The 26153-nt window shown below is 49.6% G+C and overlaps 1 protein-coding gene across 4 annotated transcripts in view; it reads right to left on the bottom strand.

Annotated features, from left to right (window-relative positions):
* Positions 1–26153, bottom strand: part of NRG2 (neuregulin 2) — a 159444-nt gene that overhangs the window by 42048 nt on the left and 91243 nt on the right. For 3 of the 4 annotated variants that reach the window (XM_027682397.1, XM_027682396.1, XM_027682398.1), the window contains exons 2-4: positions 15975–16146; positions 3745–3863; positions 135–200 (exon numbers count right to left, since the gene is read on the bottom strand). In XM_027682397.1, the coding sequence (XP_027538198.1) occupies positions 135–200; positions 3745–3863; positions 15975–16146 (357 nt within the window). The remainder of the gene's footprint in view (positions 1–134; positions 201–3744; positions 3864–15974; positions 16147–26153) is intronic. The other variant, XM_027682399.1, reaches the window with a different exon arrangement.

Here is a 26153-nt window from a genome sequence, read left to right as displayed (position 1 = left end):
AGGAAAAATCAGAGAGAAGGAGTGATTAAAGAAGGTTTCAGGAGGCAATAAAGCATTTATGCAAAATGTCTCATAATAACAAACAAATTAGGGGAAAGCAGCTGTATGGGGGGAGCGGGGGGAGAGGTACTTACACTCTTCTTCCATAACAACTATTTTAGTTTCTGAGGCTGGTAAGACTTGTGGAGCTTTCGTTGTTCCTGGGGAAATTAAGGTAAGAAAGTAGTGAACAAAATATCTCTTTTGAGCAGGGCAGGGTGGGCTTAGCTACTGTGGGGAGGAGGAGAGGGGCAGGTGCTGCTGGGGGTCACAGGCTGGGGGGCTGCCAAGGTGTTAGTGCAGGTTTAGGGCACGCCCAGGTGGGGATTGGGGTGACAGAGGCAGGACAAGGAGTGTCCCTGAGGGGGAGATAGCACAGGACACGTTGTCCCCTGGCTGTGAAGGGTCTTGTGTCATTGAGGGTCTCTGAGGTCTCATGATAAAGAGGCAGAAATGGCTCAGGGTTCACCTGGCAGGGGACAAGTGAAAGTGTGGAAGGTTTTCTCAGCCCTGATGGCCGTGAGAGTGCAAAGATGGGATCGCAGGGCAGGGTAGTGGGAAAAGTGAGGAGTTTAAGAAAAGGTGGGATCCTCTGAAGAACCTCCATCCCACAGGTAAGTGCAGCTCTGCAGCACAAACTAATACTGGAACAAGAGGTTGAGGAACATGAAGTAGATGAAGGCCAAGGGCAGGAGCCTGGGCTGGGGGTGTAGAACCCTGTCAGAGACAGGGGTGAGACCACCACGAACAGCTAAGGATTTTTTGGTACAAGTTTGATTTTTCCTGCAGTGTTTGAGCAAAGGGGAGTGGGGGGAGGGCAGTTAAGGAGGTGCCTAAAAATTTTCTGTGGAAGAAAAGAGTCTGAAACAGTCACATCTCACCTGTGCCATCATGGTCATGTGATATAAACATTAGACTGTTCAATAAAGAGAACTGGGAAAGGGGACATTTTTCTAAGAAAGCGTCTAATCAACCTCAAAGTCATAAAAATCTGCAAATAGCACGAAAGCACAGTATATTTTGTTTGAGTCCAGAAGCATTTCCTCCGAAATTAACACTGTCCCAAAGCTTCTCAATGCAAAATCATTTATTTCTGATCTGGGTGTTTTGTGGAAATACTGGAGTTGCAGAGGAGAGGTGAGGTGAGGGCTTGGCTGATGGACAGTTTCTAAGTGCCAAGGAGTCACTGCACTGCAGCCACTGTCTCTCTAAATTGTGGTGGGCTTGGTGATCTGCAACAGATCTGCACGGCTGAAAAGCTGCTTTCCTGAAACTGGTATCAACTGAAAAGTGGTGCTGGAATAGAGCAAAGAGCACTTTGCAATGGCAGCCCTGCCTGGCCAGGCTGAGAGACTTCCACCAGCAGAGGCTGAACCTCAGACCTTCCCTTCCACGGGCCTGAGGGTGCCCTGTCTGAGCTCCTTCTCTGCCAGCCAGGACCCCAGTGGGATCAGAAGATCCCATCTCTGGCCTCTGCATCACTGGAAGGCAACAGCATGTGGGGCTGAGGACACATGACACTTATCTCAAGCCTCGACAGCTCAGGCCACCTCTTGCAATGCCACCTCTCTACAGGGGCACCCAGAGACATCCTCAAACCTTGTGTGTCTGTATCACAAGATGTGGTGTTAGCTCAGGACTTTTTCCCAGTCCTGGATTCACCCTCCTGTATCACAGCAACATCACAGGACCTCCCAAACCACTGCTGTCAGGTCAGAGACAGCAGCTGGTCCTAGTGCACCAGTCCCAGCCAGCCTGCCCGGGACAGGCTGATGCACCAGGGACAGAACAGCTGTAAAGGAGCTGGATATAAAGCAGCAGGACACATGGACACAGCAATAGCTGGAGTGACCTTCTGGGGAGAAGAGGAAGGCTTGAGGGGAGGCCAGCTCTGACTAATTGCTATAAACTGCTAGAACTTCACAGTTCTAGCACAGAGAATGCTGTGCTGAAGCTCAGCCACAACAAGATCAGTGCTAAGGAGCCTGGGGAAGAAGGGACAGGAGAAAACACGTGTGTGGATTCAGGTGCCCTGAAGAGTTTTCTACTAAAAGGTATCACAGAGGAAGAGAGCTTGCAGAAGTGAGGAAAGCTGTGGAGATCACAAGAAAGCCCAGCACTAAGGGAAGAGGAAAACTCCAGCACAGCACATGCTTGTGCACAGATGAAGGCTGCTCAACTCTGGGTAGCTCCAGAGGAAAGAGAAAAAAAGAGTGCAAAGTGGGGTGGCAGGGCTGCAAAAGACAGGTGTCATCTTGGCTACCTTTGCAGGGGGCTACAAGTGGCCCTGCTGTCCTGGCAGGTGGTCGCAGGCAGCAGCAAGGTGTTCATGCAGCTGAGCAGCCAGTCAAGGGCAGATTGGCAAGGCAGATGAGAAAATGGATCAATCCAGGCAAGAAACCCACTGGATCTGCAGCTGAGCAACAAGCCAAGGGCAGATTGGCACAGGAGCTGAGACAATGGATTAATCCAGGCACGGAATCCACTGGATCTGCAGCAACTTGCAGCCTGCAGCTCCCACTAGGAAAAGGTAGAGGCCAGAACTTTGTGTGTCTTCTGCTGTTTTTCAGGTCTCAACACATTTCTGGGCAACTCAGGTGTGTCCCCATCCCTGCTGTGAGTGGTCCTTGCCACATAACATGTCTTCCTGTTGAGGGAATCCTCAGGGAATCCTGAGTTGCTGCCTGTTAATGTGGTGATGGGACAGCCCAGGCACAAGGAGAGCACTGCCCCAGTTGCTTTCTCGGGACACATTCCCTATCACGATCAGAAATAAACCCAGCAGAGCAGCAGGGCTGACTTCACAGACATGGGACATTCAGGCAGGGAGGGCTGAGCATGGATGGTCTTCCTCCAGACCCTGCAAGCACTGGGATGGCACAGGCAGAATAACCGAGGGGAGGCTTCGTGATACTGCAGCTTCACAGAACAAAAGGTTCAGGATGGCAAACACCGCTGAGGCAGAGGTTAATGGAGAAAATACCACCAGAAAGCAGCAGGAGAAAGCTCCCTTCCCTCACACTGGGCTAATGCTACTGAGAGCACAAAACTGAGTCCCAGCAAAGGCTGCAGAGCCCAGAGCCCAGAGCTCAGAGCAAAGGCTGCCACAGTGGCCAGTTGTGAATGGCAGGAGGAAGAGCTTAGGAAAGAGAGTCATCCCCTCCCTAGCTGTGCTCTCACAGCTTCTGGCAGCCACTGTAGGGACTTTCTGAGCCGGAGGGAGCATCCAAACCATAGTGTTAAGCAATATAATTATTATGACCAAGATAATAATAAAACCACCTAACCTCAGACTCCATCCGCTGAGCTCTAAGAGATGGAGCACACATTCTAGGATGAAAACCAGAAGCAACTTCACTCATCACAAAGCTATGGTCTAATTATTTGTCTTCTGGTGAGTTTTGCTTCTCAGAAATTCTTTAAAAAATGAAAACATCAAGCCCACCAGCTTTCTTTCCTCCTTACCCCTTTTAAAAAAAATACATAGACTGTAAGTTTATTTAAAATGTAAATTAACCACATTGCCAGTGACAGATAACAAAGATAAACATTTATGCTAAGCTGCATTTTTCTTATCTCCCAAAAGATTGTTTTACTCGATATCCTGAAAGCATGAAACAAAATACAAGACAGACCATGTGCAGAACCTCCCGCTCTCTGTGGAATGGCAGACAGCTCGAGACATTTGCTGACTTCTTCACTTACCACTTTTCACATTCAGGCTGCCTTTTGCGGTGTCTTTCCCTAAAACGTTCTCGGCTTCGCAGCTGTACTCCCCAGCATCCTCCAGCTTCACCTTGTTGAACTGCAGTCTGGAAATCTTTCTGTTGAAAAGTACAGCAGACATTTCTTACTCGATTGCTGACCATCCTCATGAACTGACAACCATTCCTGGCCCTGGGATGCTGCCTGGAGGGTCACCCCTGCCTGACCTCACAAGCCTGGACAGGATTTGGACAAAGCCCCTTCCCAGGATTTCCTGAGTGAACATCTCCCTCTGAACCCAGCGCTCTCGGTGTGTTGCATGGTTTGATCTGACACCTGCTCTCACTCACACAGAAAGACTTGTGAGGGGTTGAGCCCAAGAGTCCCAGCAGCCCAGCCCAGCTTTCCACACTGGAGAGAAGCCACTTTCCTGATGGACAGCAGGATCTGTCTGCTAGATGGAGATGTGGAGAGGACATGCATGTTCTGCACCTTCCTTAGCAGGGATGTTGATCACTCTGGTGCTTCACCGGCCACATCCAGCAGTGCCATGCACTCAACACAAACACCCACAGGGTCCAGGGGGACTCATCCCTCTCCAACCCCCAGGTTTTGCCCTGGACAGAGCTGGTAGCTTCATCTAGGCCCACAAATAGGGCAAGCACTTTGTCTGCCCCAAATACACCCACTCCAGTGGACTACAAATGTATGGGGCTGAGCTGCACACACTCATCTTACCAGCCAGAAGTGCCTCGAAAGAGCAGGAGAGGGTGTGTGTGACGATTTTAGGTGTCACCTAAGAGCCTGTGCTGCTGCTGCTCCGTGGCAGAGGGAGCGGCTCTGCGGCAGAGCTCTGCGGCGCTGCGGGAAGGCCTTTCCCACTGGCTATGACTCATTCCTGGGATGTCTCTGACTAATAGGCAAAATCTTTTGTTGCCTAGTTTAGCAGAGATCTATAGGAGCCTTCAACACACACTGAATGCCACTTATGAGACCGCAGTGGGACTCCCACGAGTCCCTCTGTTTTACTACATTTCCTTCCATTTTAGCCATCTTATCAAAACCCACCCTGCCTGCTCTTCTCAGGAGAACATCTCTTTCTGCCTTCTACCCCAAGCTTTTACCTCAGGTCTGTGTCATACAGTCGCTGTATTTAGAGACTGGGAAGCACTGCCAGCTTTAGAAAGAGGTCCCAGCAGCCTATGTTGCTGAAGGCAAATAAAATTCCATTTTATGTGGAAAATAATTGCTAGCCTTGGACATACTTGCAATGTTACACGTGTCATCCGAGAAGGACTTTTCTTTGGGCTGTGCAAACCATCGCCCATAGGAAGCCCTTCACAGAAGCACACTGGCATCTTTTTAACACCCCAACAAGCTGTTCTCCTGGGAGGCACGGCGCAAGGACACAGCATGAACATCTCACTAGTTATATTAGTAAATTAAAAGCACTTGGAGACAACTTGGTAGAGCTCCCAGGGCGCAGGCGCTGCCCTGTTTTACAGGATGCGGTCAAGGGCTCAACTGCACGAGCTGGGGCCACATGTGGAGCAGTTTCCAAATGAATGTTGACAGTATGCAAAGACCTCTTGAATCCCTCTGACTGTAGGTCTCCCCGATCCAATCGTGCCGTTACTTGGGCCACCACATTCCAACACGGGTGGCTAAAGAAGCCGGGTGACTCAGAGTGCTGCAAGCTGCCTGGACTCCCAGCACCATTCCCTTCTCTGAATGTTCTCTCAGAGCAACCTGTGACAGCCCTGGGCACTGTGGCCCTCCCTGCTATGCTGCCTTAGGAGTCAAGCAGCACCCAAGGGACAGCAAAGCACTTAAGGGTGTCCAGTGCCTGTTGCTGCAGTTGGTTCCTGCACCTTCCTGGGACATATGATGGCTGTGGGCTCTGTTGAGTTGTTCAGGGCCACGTTCCCAACTCCCTCCGCAGAAGCAGGTGTGGAAATGCTCATCAAAGGGGCGAGATGGCTCCTGGTACTACAACATGCAACCCCAAGACTGCCCCCAGCCCAGTCATTACTTTCTTCCATCTGTCTCAACCCTCTTTTGCCAGAACACACCATTTGTTTTACAAACCACCCCTAGGAACAGGCTGCAGCTATTGCTGCTACACATGGAAGAGATGCAGGCAGCACGTGCTGAAAGCAGCTTGGAAGAGCAAGGCTCTAACTCAGAGTCCATAGAAAACACCCCCCTGGCACACCAGCACACTGAGGCTCTGCCAGAGCTGAAAGCATCGATGGCCACGCTGCCTTCAGCTGCTGGAGGACAGATGTTCTGCTCATAATTGGCTGCATCACAATCTCAATCCACAGCACGTTTCACCAGGTGTAGCAACTGGAAAAGTCCATTGCAGCATTAGAATAACACCTAGGAATGTGATCTCTTACAGATAAAGGGGTTTTAGTCCCAAAGATATGAACTAGGGTGTTATTGGTGACACAAAAGGATAATGGAAGGGGCCACACTTGACAGATTCATCACCAAGAATAGGATGAGAGACATTTGGTCTTTTACCTGGAACTGGAGAGGAATGTGAGCAGAATAAAGAGTGATGTTGGCATTTAGAGCATAGCAGCATCAAGGTGAAACGGGATTATTTTGTTTTAATGCACAAGACTTGTACTGTCAAAGGAGCTTATTTTACTTGCCAACACAGTTTGTTGAAATTCTCCTGGATTGTGAGATCCCCTTGAAAAATCAAGAGCTTTTTCTTGCTGTTCATACCCCAGGTCAATGACGTGGCCACTCTTGGTCTTCACACTGTGCTGTATAAATGTCAGGTAACAGACTTGGGGGAAAAGAGATGAAGGGTAGAGATATGGATCAGCTCTAATGTGGAGCCTAGCCACTGCAAAGAGAATTTCCCTCTTCTGGGAAGCACTGAAACAGCCAGAGAGACACCTTGCTTCACAGCATTAGCCAAGGGTCTTCTAATTAACATGGATAAGGCCTGAAGAAGAATTGAGCTGAAGGATGTCAAAGAGACTAGCCCTTGCTTGATCTGTGTGTGCCAAAGGTGACTGTCTCTGTTCTATTTTACCATCTCCAAGTGCTACTGAAGTATCTCAAAACTCCTTTGGAGATCAGTTTTTCAAGGTCATGTTCTTCCTGCTGCTGCCCCCAAGGGCAGGTACTTTGTCCTCGTGGGGGTTGAGGGATGATTTTACAGAAACACCAAGTAGCAGTGTCTGAGGAATTCTGCTGTGCCCTGGAGTCTTGGATGAAGCCTCCTGGGCAGTGTGTCTCCTGGGGACAGCAGTCCCTGGGAGAGCCCTACGTGTGCATTCACAAGGGTGCCTGGCTGCCAGAGGATGCCATTCTTCTGGAGGAAGTCACTGCCCTGGGCTATTTGCTCAGTGAAAGGGCCAGGGTCACTGACAGATCCCATCATTTCACTGCAGTGCAACTCTGTTGACATCTCTTTACTCCGGGGGAAAATCTGCCTCATTGTCTTTCCTGACCCTCAGCACATATGACTTAGCCACTCACTAATTATCTCCTGTAGTGCCAGTGGAGGGATAAGCCATGGGGAATATGCTGTCTGCAAGCACTGAGGGATAGGATTCACAAGGAGACCTTCAGCCTGGCCAAAAGAAGATCCCCCAAAATACCTTTCTGGCCAAGAGAAAAGAGTCCCCCAGAGGGCAGTTTGGAGGGATGAGTAAATCACCCTCTGCAGTGCCAATCTCCAGACTACAATGGGAAACAGGGAGATCAGCCCTTGGCCAGGACCTACACAAAGATCCTGGCAAATTCTGGCTGAGAAGGGTGGCTTCATTGGCTGTGATTTAGACATCTCAGAGTTAGACATCTAAATGTGAGCTTGGGCCCTGAGGCCTCCAGTGCAGTCAGAGGAGAAGAAACAGGCCTTGCATCTCAGCCAAGGAGGAACTTCTCATGACAGCAGTCATGTTCCCACCAGCACTTTGGTCAAGCCTGAATCATTTTTCTCCTCTTACCTACTGCCAAGTGGAAATGGGGCCATTTTCCCAGGTCATCTCCTTGCAAAGCCATTCATGTCAGAGCGTGGGAGCAGGGGAGCAGCTGCCATGAGCTGCCCCCGAGACACCTACACTGAGGACTCCGTGTTCCCTGTGAGAGTTCAGCCACTTCTGCATCATTATGGACAAGAATAGCTCTAGGATTACTACTGCTGTAGTGTTTTATTAGTCTTCTAAAAATAGGGTAGCTACCACATGAGTAATGAAGAAGTCAAGGAATCAGCTGATGAAGAGAATTTGGATGCTGCACCATATGGGGCCCCAAAATTGTCAATGAAGAGCACTGCACATAGTAAACACACCTGAAACCCTAGGAAAAGGAAATTCCCAAACGTGACCCTTGCAAAGGACACACTGGCTGCACTGCTGTGGTTACCCATTAACTCCATTCCCCTCTGTTTGCTCGGAGAGCCAGTGGCAGGAAGCACACTGGAACTGCCTAGAGCAGGAAGGCCAGCAATGGCTGTAACATGCACTGATTACATCCTGCCAGAGATTTAATTGGTGCCTACGTGCTGTCCTGGCACTCTGCACCGTGCTGCTTTTGCCCTGGGAGAGCAGGTTAATGATTGGCAAGAAGATTCAGAATATCCAGGTTACAATCCACCAGTGCTGTCCAGCAGCCATCAAACACTGGGCAGCCCCACCAGGTGGAGCAGGGGCTCTCAAGGAACACATTTATTTTCCCCAGCACTCAGCAGGATAAAATAAGGCAGAAGGGATCACTGCAATGCACGGACAGCACGGGGATGGCCGTGGCAAAGCCCCTCTGTCCAGCAGGGCAGGAGCAGTCAGGAGCATCCTTTCCCTTGAAGAGCCATCCATGTGGAAGCCACCCCGACCTCTTCCTTGCCTTTCAGCTGTTCTCAGCAGAGCACAGAGCACAGAGTTGGGCAAGATGGCTGTGCTTGCAGTGCTTGAGAAAAACTAATGTCCTACACTGGCTACTGTGTGCTCCAGAGCGTGATCTGGCCAGCTCAGTATTAGCAGCAGAAAGATGGGACGGGGACAAAAATGCCCTCAAGCAAAGCAATCAAATAAAAGGGGTAAGGGTGGGAAGGTTTGGACTTTTCAGCTCGGCCATCATCCCTTTTGCAGTGGGCAAAGGCCTCCTTCCTCCTCCCCTCACACCATCATCTGCCCCGCTCCGTGTTTGACCTGCTGGGACAGTGGGGAACAGTTAATTGTCCTTGTGGTGCCCAGGACGGGACCAACCATCCCCTGACCCCCTCTGCCTGCTCTCTCCTACCCCTGTCCCCCGACATTAAAGTGCTGTTCTAACCTGAAAAGCAGATTTGCCCCTTCTCTGCTCAGCAGTGCTGTGGTCTCTCTGTGCCCAGGCTTGGGACAGGCTGATTTTAAGAGGAAGACTCGACCAGTCCTCACTCTGCAGAGCTGACACTGACACTGGTCTCAGAGCTGGAGTCACTTCTGGGTTGGGCAGTGTCAACACAAGGGGAAAAGATCGATAAGTACACTCCAAAGAGCAGGGTCACTTGTGCAACCCCCCTCCAGCCTCAAATGCAGCCTCGGGTGTTCCGGCAGTGGAAGAGGTGTAGGGCAGCAGAGGCAGTAACACAAAACCACACCAGCCCCTGGAGTGGACTTGGTGGCTGTTCTGTGGAGAGGCAAACCCCTGTGTGCTGCTGCTCTCTGTGCCAGGCCAGGCTGTGGCACCTGCCAGGGAGTGAAACCAATAAAATATGTAAAAGTGGAGTTTTGGGTTCAGGCTGAGACAGAGACATGATGTCAGTGCAGGGTCACATGTATTACTTTCTCCTGGAATTCAAGGTAACTGATCCATCCCACAAATGTTTCCTCCAAGCCCAATGCCAGGATTCCAATTTCTTAGAGAAAATGTAGATCCTGGAGTAGTACTCTGAGGCCGTCTCAGAGCAGGTTCTTTCCCTGCTTCCTGTGATCTCACACAGGAGGGCTCTAACAGCTTCCCAAGAGCCAGGGACTTCCCAGCATCAAATGTGGAACAAATACCTCACTATCCCAAAGAGTGTATGACCTCAATACAGAGACAAGACCCCCACAGGGTGCCCAGGTCTCACTATCTCAGGAACCAATGCACAAGCTGGTTCTGTGGTGGGAAGAGAGGGTCGGTGATGCTGAGGAGAAGGCACAGAGGTCCTGCTTTGGAAACATGTCACAGATAGGGGCTGATATGCTGGGCAGATCAGAGGCAGCACCAAAACTTCAGGGATTGCCAGAAGAGGGGGAGAAAGGCCTGAGAGGACCTTTGAAGCAAAGCATATTAATTATATAGAATCAAGGGAGGAGGAGAGGGAAGTACCACACTAAAAGCAGCTGCCTGGGGGATAGCCCTGGGCAGAGCCCAGGAATGGAGACGAGCAGGCTCCAAATAGACCAGGAAAGAGTATTTTGTGAAACATTGATCATGGGAAAGGGGTGGCACCATCACATGGTCAGGAAACTACCCCTCCAAAACCTCTATGAACCATCACTGTGGTGGTACACTGGGTGTGCAAGAGATTTAGTTACACTTTTGGGTCTCCTTTCCAAGTTTGGAGCCTATTGGATGCATGTCATTCTTTTCTCCCCAAGTCACTTTTCTGCAGCTGGTACATGTGACAGACCCTCACCAGTGTCTAATCCATGAAGTGCAAGGGGAACCTGGATAATTCATGGCTGCAGGTACATGATGTGCTGTGCCAGATGAACTGCCAGCAGCCTCAGCCCTCATCCCTAAGGCAAAGCATTTCAACTCAAAGGGGTGAATGGGATTTCAGCTCCTGTCTCAATGAGGCCCTCAGCCTAATCTGTGACATTTTGCAACCGTGGTGGGCGAAGGTCTACAGGGAGAGGTTGTTTTTTTTTTTTAAAGCAACCAACATCACTGTGAAAACCACACAAAATTTCAGGCAAATAGAGCTCCTTCCACCTCTATGTTTGCACACATGACCAGCTGAAGCAGCCCAGCCTCTGACCATAACTTGTTAGCAACTGTAACTCAGTCAAGTTTGATTAAATGTCCATTCCCTGACTCTCTCAGCAGCCCCAACTTGCAGAGTTTGTGGATTGTTCAAGCTCAAGACCCAACTGCTTCTCCTTTCAGTTCTCAAATTCCCTGGTTCAGTCCCAGGTGCATTGGCCAAGATGATGTCCATCATCCCCTCTAAAACAACAAACAGACAAACAAAGGAGATTCTCTCCTTCACACCCCCCTCCAATAAAGTGCCTTCAGCAGCTAAAACCAAATCCCAAATATCGGAGACTCATAATGACATCGTGAGAGTTAGCGAGGCAGCAGCTCCCCTGGTGATTGTAACAACACCGGTGCTTGAGAAGAGTCTTTGCTTCAAGGCATCTGGAATTGCTCTTGCAAGATCCATTGTCAAATGAGCTTTTTCCTTTGTTTAAAAATGTCAGCCCGAAGACCCCTGCCAGAGTAGTGGTATAGCCTGCTTGGGTTCACTCTGGCTCCCACAAGGCTTCAACAGTCCTCTTTGCCCCTCCTTGTCTCCAGGCTTAATTAGGAAATCATTTATCTTTATTGGCACTCTCTTTCCCCTGCTGCTTTGGCATTATTATTTTTTTTTGCCTTCATTCCAGTGCAGTGAGCTGTACAGGGAAGACCACAGCCCCATTCATTGTGGGTGGGGAATAATCTACAACTGGGAGCCCTACAAGGAAGACCCCAGCAATGAATCTGCTCCAACTGGTATCGCCTGAGGGACTACTGTACAGAAACAGGAGAGGAGGGTATCCCTTGGCTCCACTTACAGGCTAACAATAGGGATTCCTGGTGATACTGAAAGTAGGACACTACTCCCAAGGGATGTCATATGGTCAGCCTGTCCCAAACTGAACTGCCAACCCTCTCCAACCTAATGTTACGCCTGCTTCATCTCCCTTGGTAAAAGAGCACACAAAGAGAAGGGGCTGTAAGGACAGCCACAGCTCGGGGACTATCAGGCTCCTGGACTCCAGCTGAGGATCTACATGTCCCAGGCTGAGCCCTGAGCATGACTTCAAGCGGGGAAGGTTCTCCACACCTCCAGAAACAGAAAATCCTTTGGCTTTCTCCACAGCTGGCATCTGACTGTTTGCCAGGATAGTCAGGGAGTCAAAACCCAACTGAACTTCACGGGAGCCAGTGGCCTCAGTCAGATCACAGCCACACTCAGCCGAAAATGGCATCACTTTGGCAGCTCAGAGGGAGAGCCACTCACTAGGCTGTGCTTCCACTGCCACAGGCAATTCTTTCTGGGTAATTGCTCTAGGTTCCCCATCAACCGTGTTTTATTCAAATTGAGATGGAGATAAAATTCCGGCCAATAATTTCTTCCACCTTAAAGAGAAGTTTCCCCTTCGTGCAAGCCAGGCTTGCCCCAGCCTGTCACACTAATTACAGATGGAACATGTAGTTCAGAAAGGAGGAATCAGAATTGTTCCCCTCCCTCCAGCAAATATCCATTGAAAAAATAAACCTGACTCCTTTGCCTGATGGCACCAGAAACTTTGCTGGTAAGTTTAAAAACAAGAGGGAAGATGACTGATGGAAAAGGTGAAGAGCTGAAATGTAGTCAAATGCTCCTCTCCTCCTTACAACACATACACCCCTTATTTTTAAAGAGATCTCCTTTTCTAGGGATCAGATGAAAACCTGATCATAAAATAAAAGGGCTTCAATTACGCTTTCCAGAGACCTCCAGGCTCTTTAAACACACGGGGGAGGAAAGCCAGGAATGAGTCACAGAGGGCAACCGTGCTCTGCATATCTCCCATCCCATGCCTCTGCATGCTAGGGGTCACAGAGTTGCAGACAGATTCCAATGCAGAGCTGTGCTCAGCTCTGCCAGGGACTCACAGGGCCAAGGGAAACACCACGGACAACACCTCCACATCCTGGAGGGCTCCTTTTCCCTGGCTCCAGCAGAAAACTCTCTCAGGTCTTTGGATCACACTTTTAAAGAAATGTTCCTGTGCACCTGGCCAGGTCCTGCATAGTCTGAGAAGCTTTTTGCCTTGTGTCCCTTCTCTGTGAAGGTCCCTCCCCAGTGCTCCATTTCTGGCCCTCTGAGACCCCCACTCTATTCTGAACTGAAAGGAAGCACAGAGGATTATCTGGAGACCAATGTTATCTCTTAAGTGGAGCCAGATGTATAAACCCCATCATTCTTGAATTAATCATCAGAGGGTAAGATTTCCTTTCAGAGCTTTACAGTTTAGGATGCTTATCCTTCCCTGGAGTCCTCTCCTAACATGCTGGAAGTAATGATTTACACCCATATCCCGTGTCCCTCTATTAAACTCAACCCCACCAGCTACATAATGAAGACATCAAAGTCACAAGGGCTCCTGGCCCCTCAGTCTGCACTGAGCAATTTTTAATGTTTGTTCCATGCAGACAACACTTGAATGAGGCAGGTCCAATGCCAGTGGACACTCTGCCTCAAGGGGTTTTTAGCACTGAGACCCAGCAAACCCAGTGGAGGGGAGAAAGGTGGGAATGCCAGACCAGGTGGGCACAGATCTGCTTGGAGAAGTGTTCCTGCACTGCTGACTGCTTGACAAGGGCCAAATGCTTAACAGGGGGTTGTCATCTCAGAGCTGTCCCACAGAATCACAGAATCATTAAAGTTGGAAAAGACCCCTGAGATCATCGAGTCCAACCATTAACCCAGCACTGCCAAGGCCACCACTAGCCCATGTCCCCAAGTGCCACATCTACACATCTTTTCAACATTTCCAGGGATGATGATTCCACAGCTTCCCTGGGCAGCCTGTTCCAATTCCTGGTCACCATTTCAGTGAAGAAATTTTCCTTAATACCCAGTCTAACCTTCCACTCCCTTGGCACAACTTGAGGTCATTTCCTCTTGTCCCTGCTCAACAGCTGCTTGAGCCCAGTCTCCATAGCCTGGTCCCAGCACAAGACAGGTGAACTCTCCACTTAGTAGCACATTTTAATGGCAGCAGGGAGCAGAAGCTGGAATGGGAAGTGATTCTAGGGATGCTTTGGGCTCACACCTTTGCTGCTGATGGAGTCTCAGGCACTGCAGGAGGCTTTCCTTAAAATGTTTATCCTTGGCTTGTTTTGCCAGCAGGAAGCCCTTCCAGCACACACACACATCTTTGGCCTGTCACGGGAAGGCTGAGAGCCAACGTGTTGCCATGGAAACTGGTAAATGCAAAATTATGACTTGACAGCAGTGTCCTGAGGAAAGAGGATCAACCTTCTTCCATATGTTTCACTCCCTGGCCCAGGGAGTGCGTGTCCCCCCTGCACCACTGTGGGTGGGATGCCCTCCTGTCCCTGCTTCGTGCCAGACACGGGGTGCCAGGAGGCAAGGAAGGACTGTGATATGTGGGAACACAGCAGGGAGGTGCTGTGGGAGGATCCCTCCCCAGGGAGTTTTGCTGGGTGTTTGGTGAGGGGCTGGTTGCTCTCTAGCTCTGAGGGAAATAGCTCCCCAACACCCCTGCCTGCCTGCAGGGGCGCAGTGTCCATGGCATGGACGGGCTTCCCACGCCGGGCTACACAGGGTGCTGCAGACATTTCTCCAGGGCATCCCAGCTCCAGAACCCATCAGTAAACAAGCAAGGCCATGAGGCTGACAAGGGCCACAAAAACACTGAGGGCAGCAGAGGAGAGAGGCAGGCACAGCTCTGCTGCCTGCAAGCCCAGACATCCCTTCCTTAGCAGACAGCATCCAGTCATCCTGGATCTGCTGGTGCTTCCAGCACTGACTACCTCTGCCTCATCCCAAAACAAATCCTGGAGTTATTATGAAGGAGCTCAACCATCTTGGGTGTGACTCTGAAATCAAACTCAACAGGACTGAAATTAAATTGGAATAACTGACAACATCCCATTCGAGCACTGACTGATTTTTCTAACTGATTTTTTAGTGGTTTTTAATTTTAAAAATTGCTACTCTATCAAGTCCATAATGAGCTACTCTTTGCACACTCAGATATAACATATATTAGCAAAGAATTAGTTTCCAGTTTTCCAAGGGGTCAGGCAGTTGCAAGCTGACTGCTGCTGCCTAGGTCAGGATATATGAATGCAACTGTAGTGATGATCATGGGATAAATTTAAGATACATCATGTGTAAATATTTGCCCTTGAAAAATATCATCTTGAATCCATTTGTATCAATTCCCAGTGAGAACCCCTCAGCTTAGTCACTGGGGCCTCTTTCTCCAGGTGCTTCAATGAGGCGGTCCTGAGAGTGACACTGAGAGCAGTCACCCAAGAGTGCATGGGGAGTCTGGAGCAGCCTTGATGGAGCTTTCCTTGGATGCAGCAATCCAGGGATTTGCATGCAACAAGGTCTCCCCGCTGGTGACTGTGGTCCCTGATCAGACAGTATCATGATATACTCTTGCATCTCAGTCCTGGTTAGTCCAGAGAAGAGAAGACTGAGAGGGGATCTCATCAATCCATACAAGTATCTCCAGGGGGTGTCAAAAGGATGGTGCTGGACTCTTTTTAGTGGTGCCCAGCAACAGGACAAGGAGGAATGGCCATTAGTTAAAACACAAGAAGTTCCATCTCAACATGAGGAAGAACTTCTTCATGCTGAGGGTGGCAGAGCATTGGAACAGCTGCCCAGGGAGGTCATGGAGTCTCCCTCCCTGGAGACCTTCCAAACCCACCTGGACACATTCCTGTGCAACCTGCTCCAGGTGACCCTGCCTTGGCAGGGGGTTTGGACTGGGTTAGGGTTAGGGTCCCTTCCAACTCTGACAATTCTGTGATTCTGTGATCCTTGCAGTTGCCTTAGATATTCCTGTGTCCACCTAAATTCAGAAGAGAACAAACCAATTCCTCCCACAGGCCTGTGGGTGGGTGGCGAGGCAACAGGTGAGTTTGGATAACTTCTGCATCCAACCCCCTAATCCCAGGGCAGGAGTCCCCCCAGGTAAGCTGAGCTGCCTACAACCAGCCCACAGCTGGCAGGGAAAGCCTTGTCTCCCCAGGTCGCTGGGCACCTGCCTCAGGTATCCAATGACACTCTTACCCTGCTCCTCTCTCCACTACTCTCTGGGGACACTGGGAATCTTGCTCGCTCTCCCAGGTATGGTAAATGTGCTGAGCATGGGCCTGTGGCTCTGAGGAAACCCCTCAGTGCTCAGCAGTGACCTGGGGAGAGCAGCAGCACCTCCAGCCAGACAGTCCCCGGACCCAGACACTCAGTGAGCAGAGGCGGAGCAGCCCCATGTCATACTTACTTCCCATTCCCATACTTGATCCGGATGTCTTTGCTCTTCTTCAGCTCTTTGCCATCTTTAAACCATTTGTAGGATGGCTGAGGGTTTCCGGCAGTCGCCTCACATTTCAAGGAAATCTTCTCACCCACGTGAACATTCGGGCTTTTCAGTTTCTTCAGTTTGGGGGGAACAGCTGCAAGAAGAGAAACGAGACGCTGTAAAACCTGCCTCTTCCAGAGGCTGCACACACACAGCGGGAGCCCACCGAGCCCTGGGAAAAGCACCTTCTGCCCACACTGCTGTGTGATGAGGGAGAGGGGCTGCCCAGGGGGAACCAGCACGGTCAGGGAAGGAGCAGGGAGGCAGAAATGTCCATGTGGGGAACAGAGGGAGGCCTGGCTCTGGGGGCTCCACATGACCAGCCCTGATGGCTCCTACCCACACTGGCAGGACCCCCATGTCTCCTGACGGTGCAGGGGTCTGCTGGGCTCTCCAGGCTCTCCCACCAAGCTCTTCAGAGACTGTTCCCCTGTTCCCTGCCATTGCTGCTGCTGATTGCCAACACCTACATGACCCCTGCGGCTTCCATGGGCGTGCTGCCAATTCCACAGCCCCACCAGCCCCAGCCAGAATGTTTTGCTGCAGAAGGAGCAGAGGCAGGTCACAGGGAGAGGTCCCCTGTTCCCCAGCAATGTGTCAGGGATGTTCCGTGCCTGCTGAGAAGACCTACGGTCATCGAGCAGGGCAGGGCCAGCAGCACTGAGAGGGGCTGCAATAAAAACCTGCATGCATAAAGGAGGAGAAGGGGAAGGAAAAACATTCTTCAGGCTGCAAGCAGAAAAGTGAAAGAATATAGGTGCATAAAATTGTCTTAGGCCAGCAGTGTCAGGCTGGCCAGCAGCCTTTCCAGTCTGGAGCCTGGCTCTGTATGTGGGTGTTTCAGAGAGGTGATTTTTGCCATGCACCTGGAACATCAGACAGAGAGGGAGACACTTCTTATCAATCTCTGCCAGGCTTTATATCAAACCTGACAAGAAAGGATTAGCAGGCTCGCAATTTTTCTTTCAACTGACGGCTCTGCACTCTTCTAGCTCCCTTTTTCATTTTCAGTGTTAACCTTAAAAAAACCCCAGTAGCTTGCTGGTTTTGCCTTGAGAATATTGGTACCAATGGTTTCCTTGTCTAAAATGAGTTACAAATGGAGCATTTCCTCTGTCTAACATGCACAAACCACCTTCTAATTGCCTCGTGCATTCTGATCTTGTGATATGGCAGAGCACTCAAAGGTGGAGGAACTGGATGGGTTTATTTGAGCAATCACTATTTTACAGATCTTTGTGTGTCTCATTCTTCAAGCCAAGCTAAGTTGCCATAGGTTGGTATTATTTAAAGACTGTTTTCACCAAAAGGGATCTTATACAAGATAAAAAGCACAGTGATCATCAGGCTCCTGTGGTAGGAAGTTCTGAAGACTCTCATATTCCTCACGGGAAGGAGAAGCTAAATTGTCCTTAATCAGAAAGACACAAACACAGACAGAAATGGAACAATTTGGGGTAACAGGAATTAGCTGAGCAAAGCTCACAGTGACTGAAAGGCAAACCCAGAGCCCTGGGTGGGTAACACAGCAGGTCCAGTCCCAAGCACATCAGACCTTCCTCTGCAGCCCCAGTGGTGCCACAGCAAAGGAGCAAACTGAAGATTCAGGAGTGCAAAGGAAGCATGTTTAGCACACCAAGGGAAAAAACAGTAAATAAACAGAACAATAAACTCCACCAAATATTCTTCACAGCTGTTATTTTTGCATGCCCAAGCCCCTCTACAGGCTCCACAGAAACCCATGCCACAGGCAGCAGGATGGGGAGGGCGGTGTGTGGGCTTGGTAGGATAAAAGGGAACAAATTTAAGCTGCAGGAGGGTAGACTTAGATTAGATTTTAAGAATAAATTCTTCCCTGTGAGGGGGGGGAGGTCCTGACACAGGTTGCCCGGATGGTTGCCCCATCCCTGGAAGGCCAGGTTGGACAGGGCTTGGAGCAACCTGGGATAGTGGAAGGTGTCCCTGCCCATGACAGGGGATGGAATGAGATAAGCTTTAAGGTTTTTTAAGGTTGATCCAGCCCAAACCATTCCATGATTCTGATGGGACAGGGACAGTACAAAAAGCACCTGGTCAGCTGCAGGCAATCACTGCAGGCTGCACACTGATATCTGGCACTGCCTCCCAGGTCACCACGCCTTGGCACAGAGAGGCTTCTGACCAAAAACAATCTCGAGCTTTCCCCAAGTTTCAGGAATTCTGGGAAAACCCAAGGTGTCATGGGTTTTGTGAAGCCCATATCCCTGATCCTTGTCTGGAAATGGGTTGCCCAGAAGAGTGGGAAGGCAGGGAATGGAGAGGAGAGCTTGTGTCTTCTCAGAACACTGTGCACGGAGAGCCAGGAAGGTAAACAGGACCTTGCTTTTATAGGGGTCATTTTGGGGCAGAGAGAAATAGACTCTATCAAATATTTATTCTGTCTGATTGTGTGTGTCAGTTTGCTCCTATTGCACCCCGAGGTCACCCTGTCCCATGCCAACAGTATCCATATGCCTTAAATACTGGGAAGGTTCTGACCTTGGCAGGGGTGTATCTGCTTCGTATTATTTCCAGCCTTGTGGTCTGCAGAATTATGAAGCACCTTTCTCCTGAGAGAAAGGTGTGCAACCCTGCCCCTCTCCCCCAAAATGCTGGCAAGAGCAGGGCAAATCCCACAAACCTGGAGGCTGTGTAAGGAGACCACCAAGGACAGGCAAGAAATCTTCCAAGATCTCCATTCCCCAGTTCCTCCCCACCAACGTGAAGCACATCTCACCCAAATCTCTGCACCTCTTGCACCTTTTGCTCTTGGCCACTGGTTATAAATTCCAGGATACTCCTAAACAAGCAGGTCCAAAGAGACACATGTCAAGGGTGGCAGAGGTGTATCCCACACTCACACATTGCATCCCATCCCTGCAGCAGAGAGTCCTGCCCAGATAAAGGAAGGAGAGCATCTTTCCTCCTGAATCTGCATGTATCTGGTGTCTCACTACAGGAGGCAAAGGGGCACTGCATTCAGCTCCAAGCCACACGTCATGGACTGTAATTCCCCAGTTGAATCAGGCAGGGCAGTGAAAGGGGAATCCAGCCCAGAAATATCCTGGACTGTGCCTGGGAAAAGCGCTGTCCACAGAGAAGCAGAGCTGTGCTCCCTGACACACAGCACATCTGTGCCCTCACTGCTGCTCTGCAGTGTGGCTTGTGCTTGGACAGCAGCGTGGGAAGAGCAGGCAGAGCCCCAAGCCTGGGACACAGCACCCAGAGCCATGCTCTGGTCAAAAGGGAAGCCTGGCCTTGGTCTCTGGGAAGGGCTCCTCTGGGCTGGAAAGCCTCACTTCATAATTCCTGCATCTTTCAGAAAAACACAGAAACCCTCATTTAGAGCCATTAACTGATGACTCTGCTTAATTCCAGCCAAAGACTTTCCTCTGGTTTTTACTTGCATTGTTTAAACTGCAGCCCTTATTCATAGTATGAACTTCTCTAACTTTGGCTTCCAGCCAAGAGATCTCTCTGCCTTTCTCTGGTAAATTTGAACCCCATCTAGCAACCAGAAACCCCTTTCCTTTTTAGGTACTTGTAAACTATGACTGAATCACCTTTCAACCTTTTCCAGCAGTAAACTAAAGTAGCATGAGAGGCCAAAGCAGCACATGGAGTGCTAACACTGGAGTATGTCAAAGTTTTACGTTTTGGTTCATTTTCAGCTTTTGACTCATTTCTCATCTCTGCCCTGTCCAAATGACAGAATTGCAGCTCAGAAAGCCATGAGTGTCATTCAAACAGATGCAAGGATCCTGAAAGTGCTCCCTTTACTTAGTGCTCTGAACATTTCGGGTCATTTTAATCTCCTCCTTACTTGGTACTTTTTCAAACCCTCTAGGAAAACAAAGTCCCCAGCTTCATCCATATCAAAATAACACACTATCCCGGGCAAACAGCCTCAGGTGTATACCAGGCAGGGTCCAGGTCCAATATCCCCACGTTTCCATCAATTCCCAGCTCCCCAGCCTCTTCCTCACAGGTTACTGCTACTCAGATGGGATCAGAAATAAAGCACTGATCCAGGGTCACCCACGTCACCCCATCTCCCTGGCACAGGCTGAGCTGAAGCTGCTGTTCCAGCTTTCCATCCTCTGGATCTCACAGAACTGCTCTGCCAGCTCATGGTCTCCTCCAAGCTGGGCTCCCCCTGCCTCCAGGTTCACCAAGATGGGAGGAGGGTTTTGGCTGTGCTTGTCAGACTGAAGGTACAGCTTAGGATCTCTGTCTCTGGTCACCTCGCAGTCCTGTCAACCCCTCCTCTATCCAGATTTGACCCTCCTCTCAATGGGGTGAAGAGCCACCAGCCTCACAACGCCTGAGGTGTTGGACAAAGGGATCAGCTGCATTCCAGGCAATTTTTCTAATAGACAACCACGCTGAGGGTAGGTTGTGCTGCAGAAAGGAGGGTTGCATCTTGGTAGAGCTGAGACCAGCAATAAATGCAGATTTTCTACAGGTTTTTGCTCACTCCAAGGTCAGATGAAACCCCAGCAACTGTTAGATCCCAGCCTACACTAGCTGTGTAGAATTAACCCTAAAACATGCCAGGGCCAGGATCGACAAATGCGCATCATTTCCTAACCTGTTTTAGGAGCCATGTTTGATCAAGACACCTTTTCAGGAGAGGTTTATCCTCTGATAGCAACTGCTGCCAAGTCACCACCTTCTCACGGGGAGAAGAGGGTTACAAAAGCCTAAACCACTGAGCTCTAAACTACGCAACACAAGTTGTTTGAACCTCCGCCATAAAAGGACTCACATGTACACACTGCTTTAATTAATTCACTTCTGATTACATTTGATATAACACTGAAGTACCTTGATGACAACAACACCTCTTTCACTTCTGGTACCTGCAATATGCCTGCAAGCACCTCAGAGCCTCAGCTCAAAACGTCATTAATCACAGGTGGGCAGAGTGCCCAAACAGAGTCCAACAATGGAGCGGTGACAAAACCACATCCCACCCACAGAGCATCCCACATAAACAACCCCTCAGCAGCAAAAAGCAGGAGCAGTCATCCTGGGAAAGGTGCTCTGTGAACTCTGTAACAGCCAGACACAGGCACTGCTTCCCGAGCCATCGGGGATCCTCTGGAGCAGACAATCCACAGGCACATCTGGGATCCCCACAAAACTGATGTCATGAGGAGATGTGACTTATCCTCCTGGCCTCCTCCAAAGGGTGCAGTATGAACAACTGGAGGCTGCCCCACACTGCCTGGCAGATGGAGGGTGGCCAAATGTTTAGGTAGGGGGAGCTGGAGAACTGGGGGGACAGGATCCTTCTGTGTCTCTCTGAGCAGCTGAGGGAAAAGGCAACTTAGCTTGAATTCCCTTGGACACGGAAAAGGGAGGCTGAAAGAATGTTTTCTCACAGGAATGAGGGAGATGCAAGGAGAGTTAAGACCTACAAACTCACAGGTGATGCCTTGACACCCCTATATCAGTGGTGGCCTTCTGCACACTCCCCCCACCCAGCTGCAATCCTCAGGTCAGGACATCCCTCCTCTGCCAGAAGGGGAGTGGAGGTGCACAGGAGCTCTCCTGGAAATGAGCTTTTGTGTTTCTCAGGCTGCCCAAGCCATTGGCCCCAGGACAGCCCTTCCACATCGCTGCTGGGCCATCCAGCCCCTGGGCTCCTGCACTGGGGTGGAGAAGCTGCAGCTCCTGCAGAGAAATCCTGGCACCCAAAGGATGCTACAGGCACAGTCCTTGAGGCTTCCAGGATCCACGTCACTGAAGGACAAGATCTGGAGGCACAACACCTGCCCGAGCCAGGTCTCAAAGGCTGCTATTCCCTAAGCTCCTCCCAGAGAGCCCCCACAGCTTTGCTGTTTGAAGTCTCACTGCTTGCACAGGCCTTCCCTTTTACACAGGGCACCTCAGATGGGAGACTTTCGATGTTCTCTCACACAGAAAACTCCAGAATTCAACTTTGCATGGGAAATATTTTGTGGCCTTGACTTGCTCCAAATTCAAACAGAAACATTTGAAAAAGCAGTGACTCCCAACCAAAAGGAATTTTTCCCATTTCCGTCGTCTCTACTACAAGGTGAGGATACATGATCCTGGCACAAGGCATCACCATGAAGCTGGGACAGCAGACATATCTTTGGGGTCAGCATGCTCTCCATTGGGCTGATACATCTCACTTCTTGGCTGATGCAGTCCCACTGCTTCTGGTGTGCTTGCTGTCCACTATTTTGATCAGAGGTGATGCTCCTTTGGCCAGGGTTTTACTTGACCTTTATTTGACAAAGAGACAAACCTGAACCTCAGCAGCAGCAGCAGCAGCAGCTCCTGACCCCCTGGACTCTTTGACCATTTCGGTATTGGCTGCAAATGCCAACCCCTCAAAGAAGGGACCTGCTCTGAAGAAAGCTCCCTTGTGCCACAAAGAATGAAAACATGAGATTCACTTGAAAAAAAGCCTCACTTAACACATTCAGTGTTTGTCCTCCTTGTTTCTAGGTTTTCATAGAGGGGGCAAAAGGCAATCCCTGCTGTGCACCAAAGCATCTGCAGCTGGAACTCCAGAGCTCAACTCCTTGGTGGCAGGGTCAGAAGAACTCCTCGGAGTCTGTGACCCTCCAATGCCCCTGGAAGTAACAGGGCTGGATTTAAGTGAAGCTGTGGAACAACCCTGGCATTATTGCACGGATGGACAAAACGTCCCCAGCCCACACACAGCCCAGAGCCTGCGGGAGAGAACCTTGGTGTCACACTGACACATCGCCCCATACCAGCCTCTGCCACAGCCCACCAGTGCGTAACTACAGGCTCCAAACCCAGAATATTAAATATAATGTAATATCTGTAATGTGCTTTATGCTTCAGGCAACTTATGTTTCCGTTTATGCCAAAAGGACGGTCAGACATTCTCACGGCAGCATTTGCAGCAGCTCCCTCAGATCTCAGGGTGCTGAGCAGGGGCACATGCCAGGTAAACAAATTTAAATTTCCAAGGGGCAGCATTTTGCTGTAGACACTATTAGGCCTTTTAATTAACAAATAGACATGTTTCTCTGTGATCAGTGATCACAGAATCACAAAATCATAGAGTGGTTTGGGTTGGAAGGGACATTAAATTCATCTTATTCCAACCCCCTGCCATGGGCAGGGGCACCTTCCACTAGCCCAGGTTGCTCCAAGCCCCGTCCAACCTGGCCTTGGACACTTCCAGGGATGGAGCAGCCACAGCTTCTCTGGACAACCTGTGCCAGGGCCCCACTACCCTCAGATGGCAGGAACTCCACCATGAGAGCCAGCACTAGATGTTGAGGCTCACGTTGGGCATTTGTATCTCACCTCCACTGTGCAGTAACTGCAAAGAACAGGCTTCAGCAAGGTTGATAACCCGAAGCTCTCCAAGGACATGGGAGATGCACTCTGTGCCTGGCAGGCACCTTGCTGCTGTGCCCTTCCCACAGAGGGACACCGGCAGGAGTCACAGGCTCATCGTTGTGCTCCTGGGAGAGGTGCCACTTCCACAGCCACAGACACAAGTGTGACAATGTGGGAACCACTCCTCCAGGTCCCAGAGGGTCTTCTGAGAACATTCACGCAGCTGACTCACAGGGCAGATAGTGATGTGGAAAGGACACAGATGACTAGAAGCGTGAAGATGCTGAAAAGACTGAGATCTGCAGACTCGGGGTTGGAGTGAAGTGTGGAAACCTTGCTGGAGCCAGAACAACTGTATTATTCCTTCCAATCTTCCCTAACATGCAAGTTTCTTTTTCCTTAACCAGGTTCCTGTAGCCTTCTGTTCAGGGAGGAGGAATCAGTACAACACCAATCCACAGCACTATATGTGTATTTAAAACTGTGAGTTACAACAATCAGTACTTCCATGACTATTCCCATCACCAAAGAAAGTTGACTGGAAAGTTATAAGAGTTGCTGGTTTAGGTTTACTCTCTATAGGATCCCTCTGGCAGCTCAAACCATGGGATTTTAGAGGGTGTTTCCAACGTTAATGATTCTGATTCTATGAAAAGGTGCCAGAAAGCCAGAAAGTTCACCTTCCTCTTACAAATTCTGGCTCCACTTATATGTAAGAGCAACTGATATATTCCTCCTCCTCTGCCTTTCTCTTTCCCACAGTTAAAAATTTAGTTATTCTTTCCAGTGAAAGTTTTGAAATTGGTGTATGATTTGGTGCAGAGCCCGAGGCTGAAATCTCAGCTCCATTGAAATCAATGAACATCTGACCACTGGGCAAGGGGATGTCTTCCCAAAGCCCAGGTTTCTCACCCAAATTGTTAAGACAGCTAGGAAATGCTTTTATCACAGACTAGGCAGCAATGCTGGAGGTGCCCATACACATCGACACTCAAGCACTCACCTGAGTGGCACAACAGCCACAAATAATTCACATACAAACATCCAACATTAAAATCCAGGGGCTGAAGTGCTTGGATTTGCCAAACCTAGTACTCTATGAACACTAGCTGGTTTGCAAACAATGTAATTGGAGTAGAATTGCTATTGTGTTTGTTTGTTTTGAATATTTTTGGCCAGGAAGTTGTCCTGGAGGTATAGTTGAGCATAAGTGGTCTGGTGGAAAAATGTCATTCATTCTGTTCCTATTAAGACCAAAAACAATAGCCACACAAAGACAGCAGCGACAATTTCTGCTCTTCATGCCTCTAACAATGTGTTTTCAACCCTAAAGGCAACATCTTGTTTGTACCCAATTGATTCTGGGATCATATTTTATATAATCAAATATATCTTTGAACAAAGATACGTTTTATAAACTGCTCAATTTCCAGATGACCTTGGAAACAGCAATTCATAAAATATAGCTTTATCTCTATCTTCACAATCAGCTAGAAAAATTGCCCACCCATACGCCATGGAGTGCCAGTCCAGAGCCAGCCAACAAACGAATTACCCGGAGCATCCAAAACTTTAAAATACATTAATCCTTTGTCTCAGTCACTGAGCACTAAGCACAAATTACTTGCCCTTGTACCCTGGTAAAGACCTGGGTGGCATCCATCATCTTTCAATCACTAAAGGAAAGTGATTGAAAACCTCACCCCGGGAGACAAAACAATCTAAGTTAGCAAAAAACCCCCTTGTTTTGTTAAATGTTTATTGTGAAATCTGTACATGAAACCACATATAGACCCCTTACGTCATGGCAATGCTGAGGGTTGCGTTTCAAGTTGCAGGGAAGGATTTGCAGATGTAAATGGCCATTAGTGGAATATCATTGGTTCTAGAGAGTGATGAAGAAAACCTACTTGGTGTTTTACAGCTTTACGGATCACAGAAGTGTTGCTTTAAAACACGGGGGAGGAAAGCTCAGTTAAAGGGAAGCTGAAATTCTTTTATCAGAGACAGCCTGCCCTGCCTGGGCTGTCCCAAGGACAGGAGGACAGACCATCATGGAGCATTGCAGGAAGAAATTCTTCTCTGTGAGGGTGGGGAGGCCCTGGCACAGGTTGCCCAGAGAAGTTGTGGCTGCCCCTGGATCCCTGGAAGTGTCCAAGGCCAGATTGGACGGGGCTTGGAACAACCTGGGCTAGTGGAAGGTGTCCCTGTCCATGGCAGGGGGATGGAATGAGACGAGATTAAAGTTTCCTTCCAACCCGAACCATTCTATGGTTCTATGATGATCCTGTGACTCAGGTAAACCTGCAAAAATAGGATCCACTGTGGTGTGTGGACACAGCTAAACCCCAAACGCTCTCACAAAGTCCTTCAGTTAAATCAGCACATGGGATTCTGCAAATGGGTAAAGGAGGCAAAGTCTCTGAGTGAGGTGCCAGATTTAGCTCACAAACCTTTCTCTCCCTGCCCAGCCCTGGCTCGTGCCCGTTACAGTCAGATGGAATACAGAGGGCCAGGGATGTACTCCCAGCTTCAGCACAGCACTTCTGGACATCTCTTTCCTCCTCTCTCAATATTCTGTATTTAAATAGGATGAGGACCCCAGAGGGGATGAATTACTGAGGTGTGAGGTCTGAGGTCAGGAAGAGCATAACCACAGAGCCCTGTCTGCAGCTCCTCACTGAGGAGGGACTGGTCATCCCAGCCCTCACCAGCACAATCCCAGCA

This window comes from Neopelma chrysocephalum, unplaced genomic scaffold (assembly GCF_003984885.1).
Source record: "Neopelma chrysocephalum unplaced genomic scaffold, ASM398488v2 Primary Assembly neopelma1_63, whole genome shotgun sequence".
Taxonomy (NCBI): Eukaryota; Metazoa; Chordata; class Aves; order Passeriformes; family Pipridae; genus Neopelma; species Neopelma chrysocephalum.
This window is presented reverse-complemented; position numbering and strand designations above follow the sequence as displayed.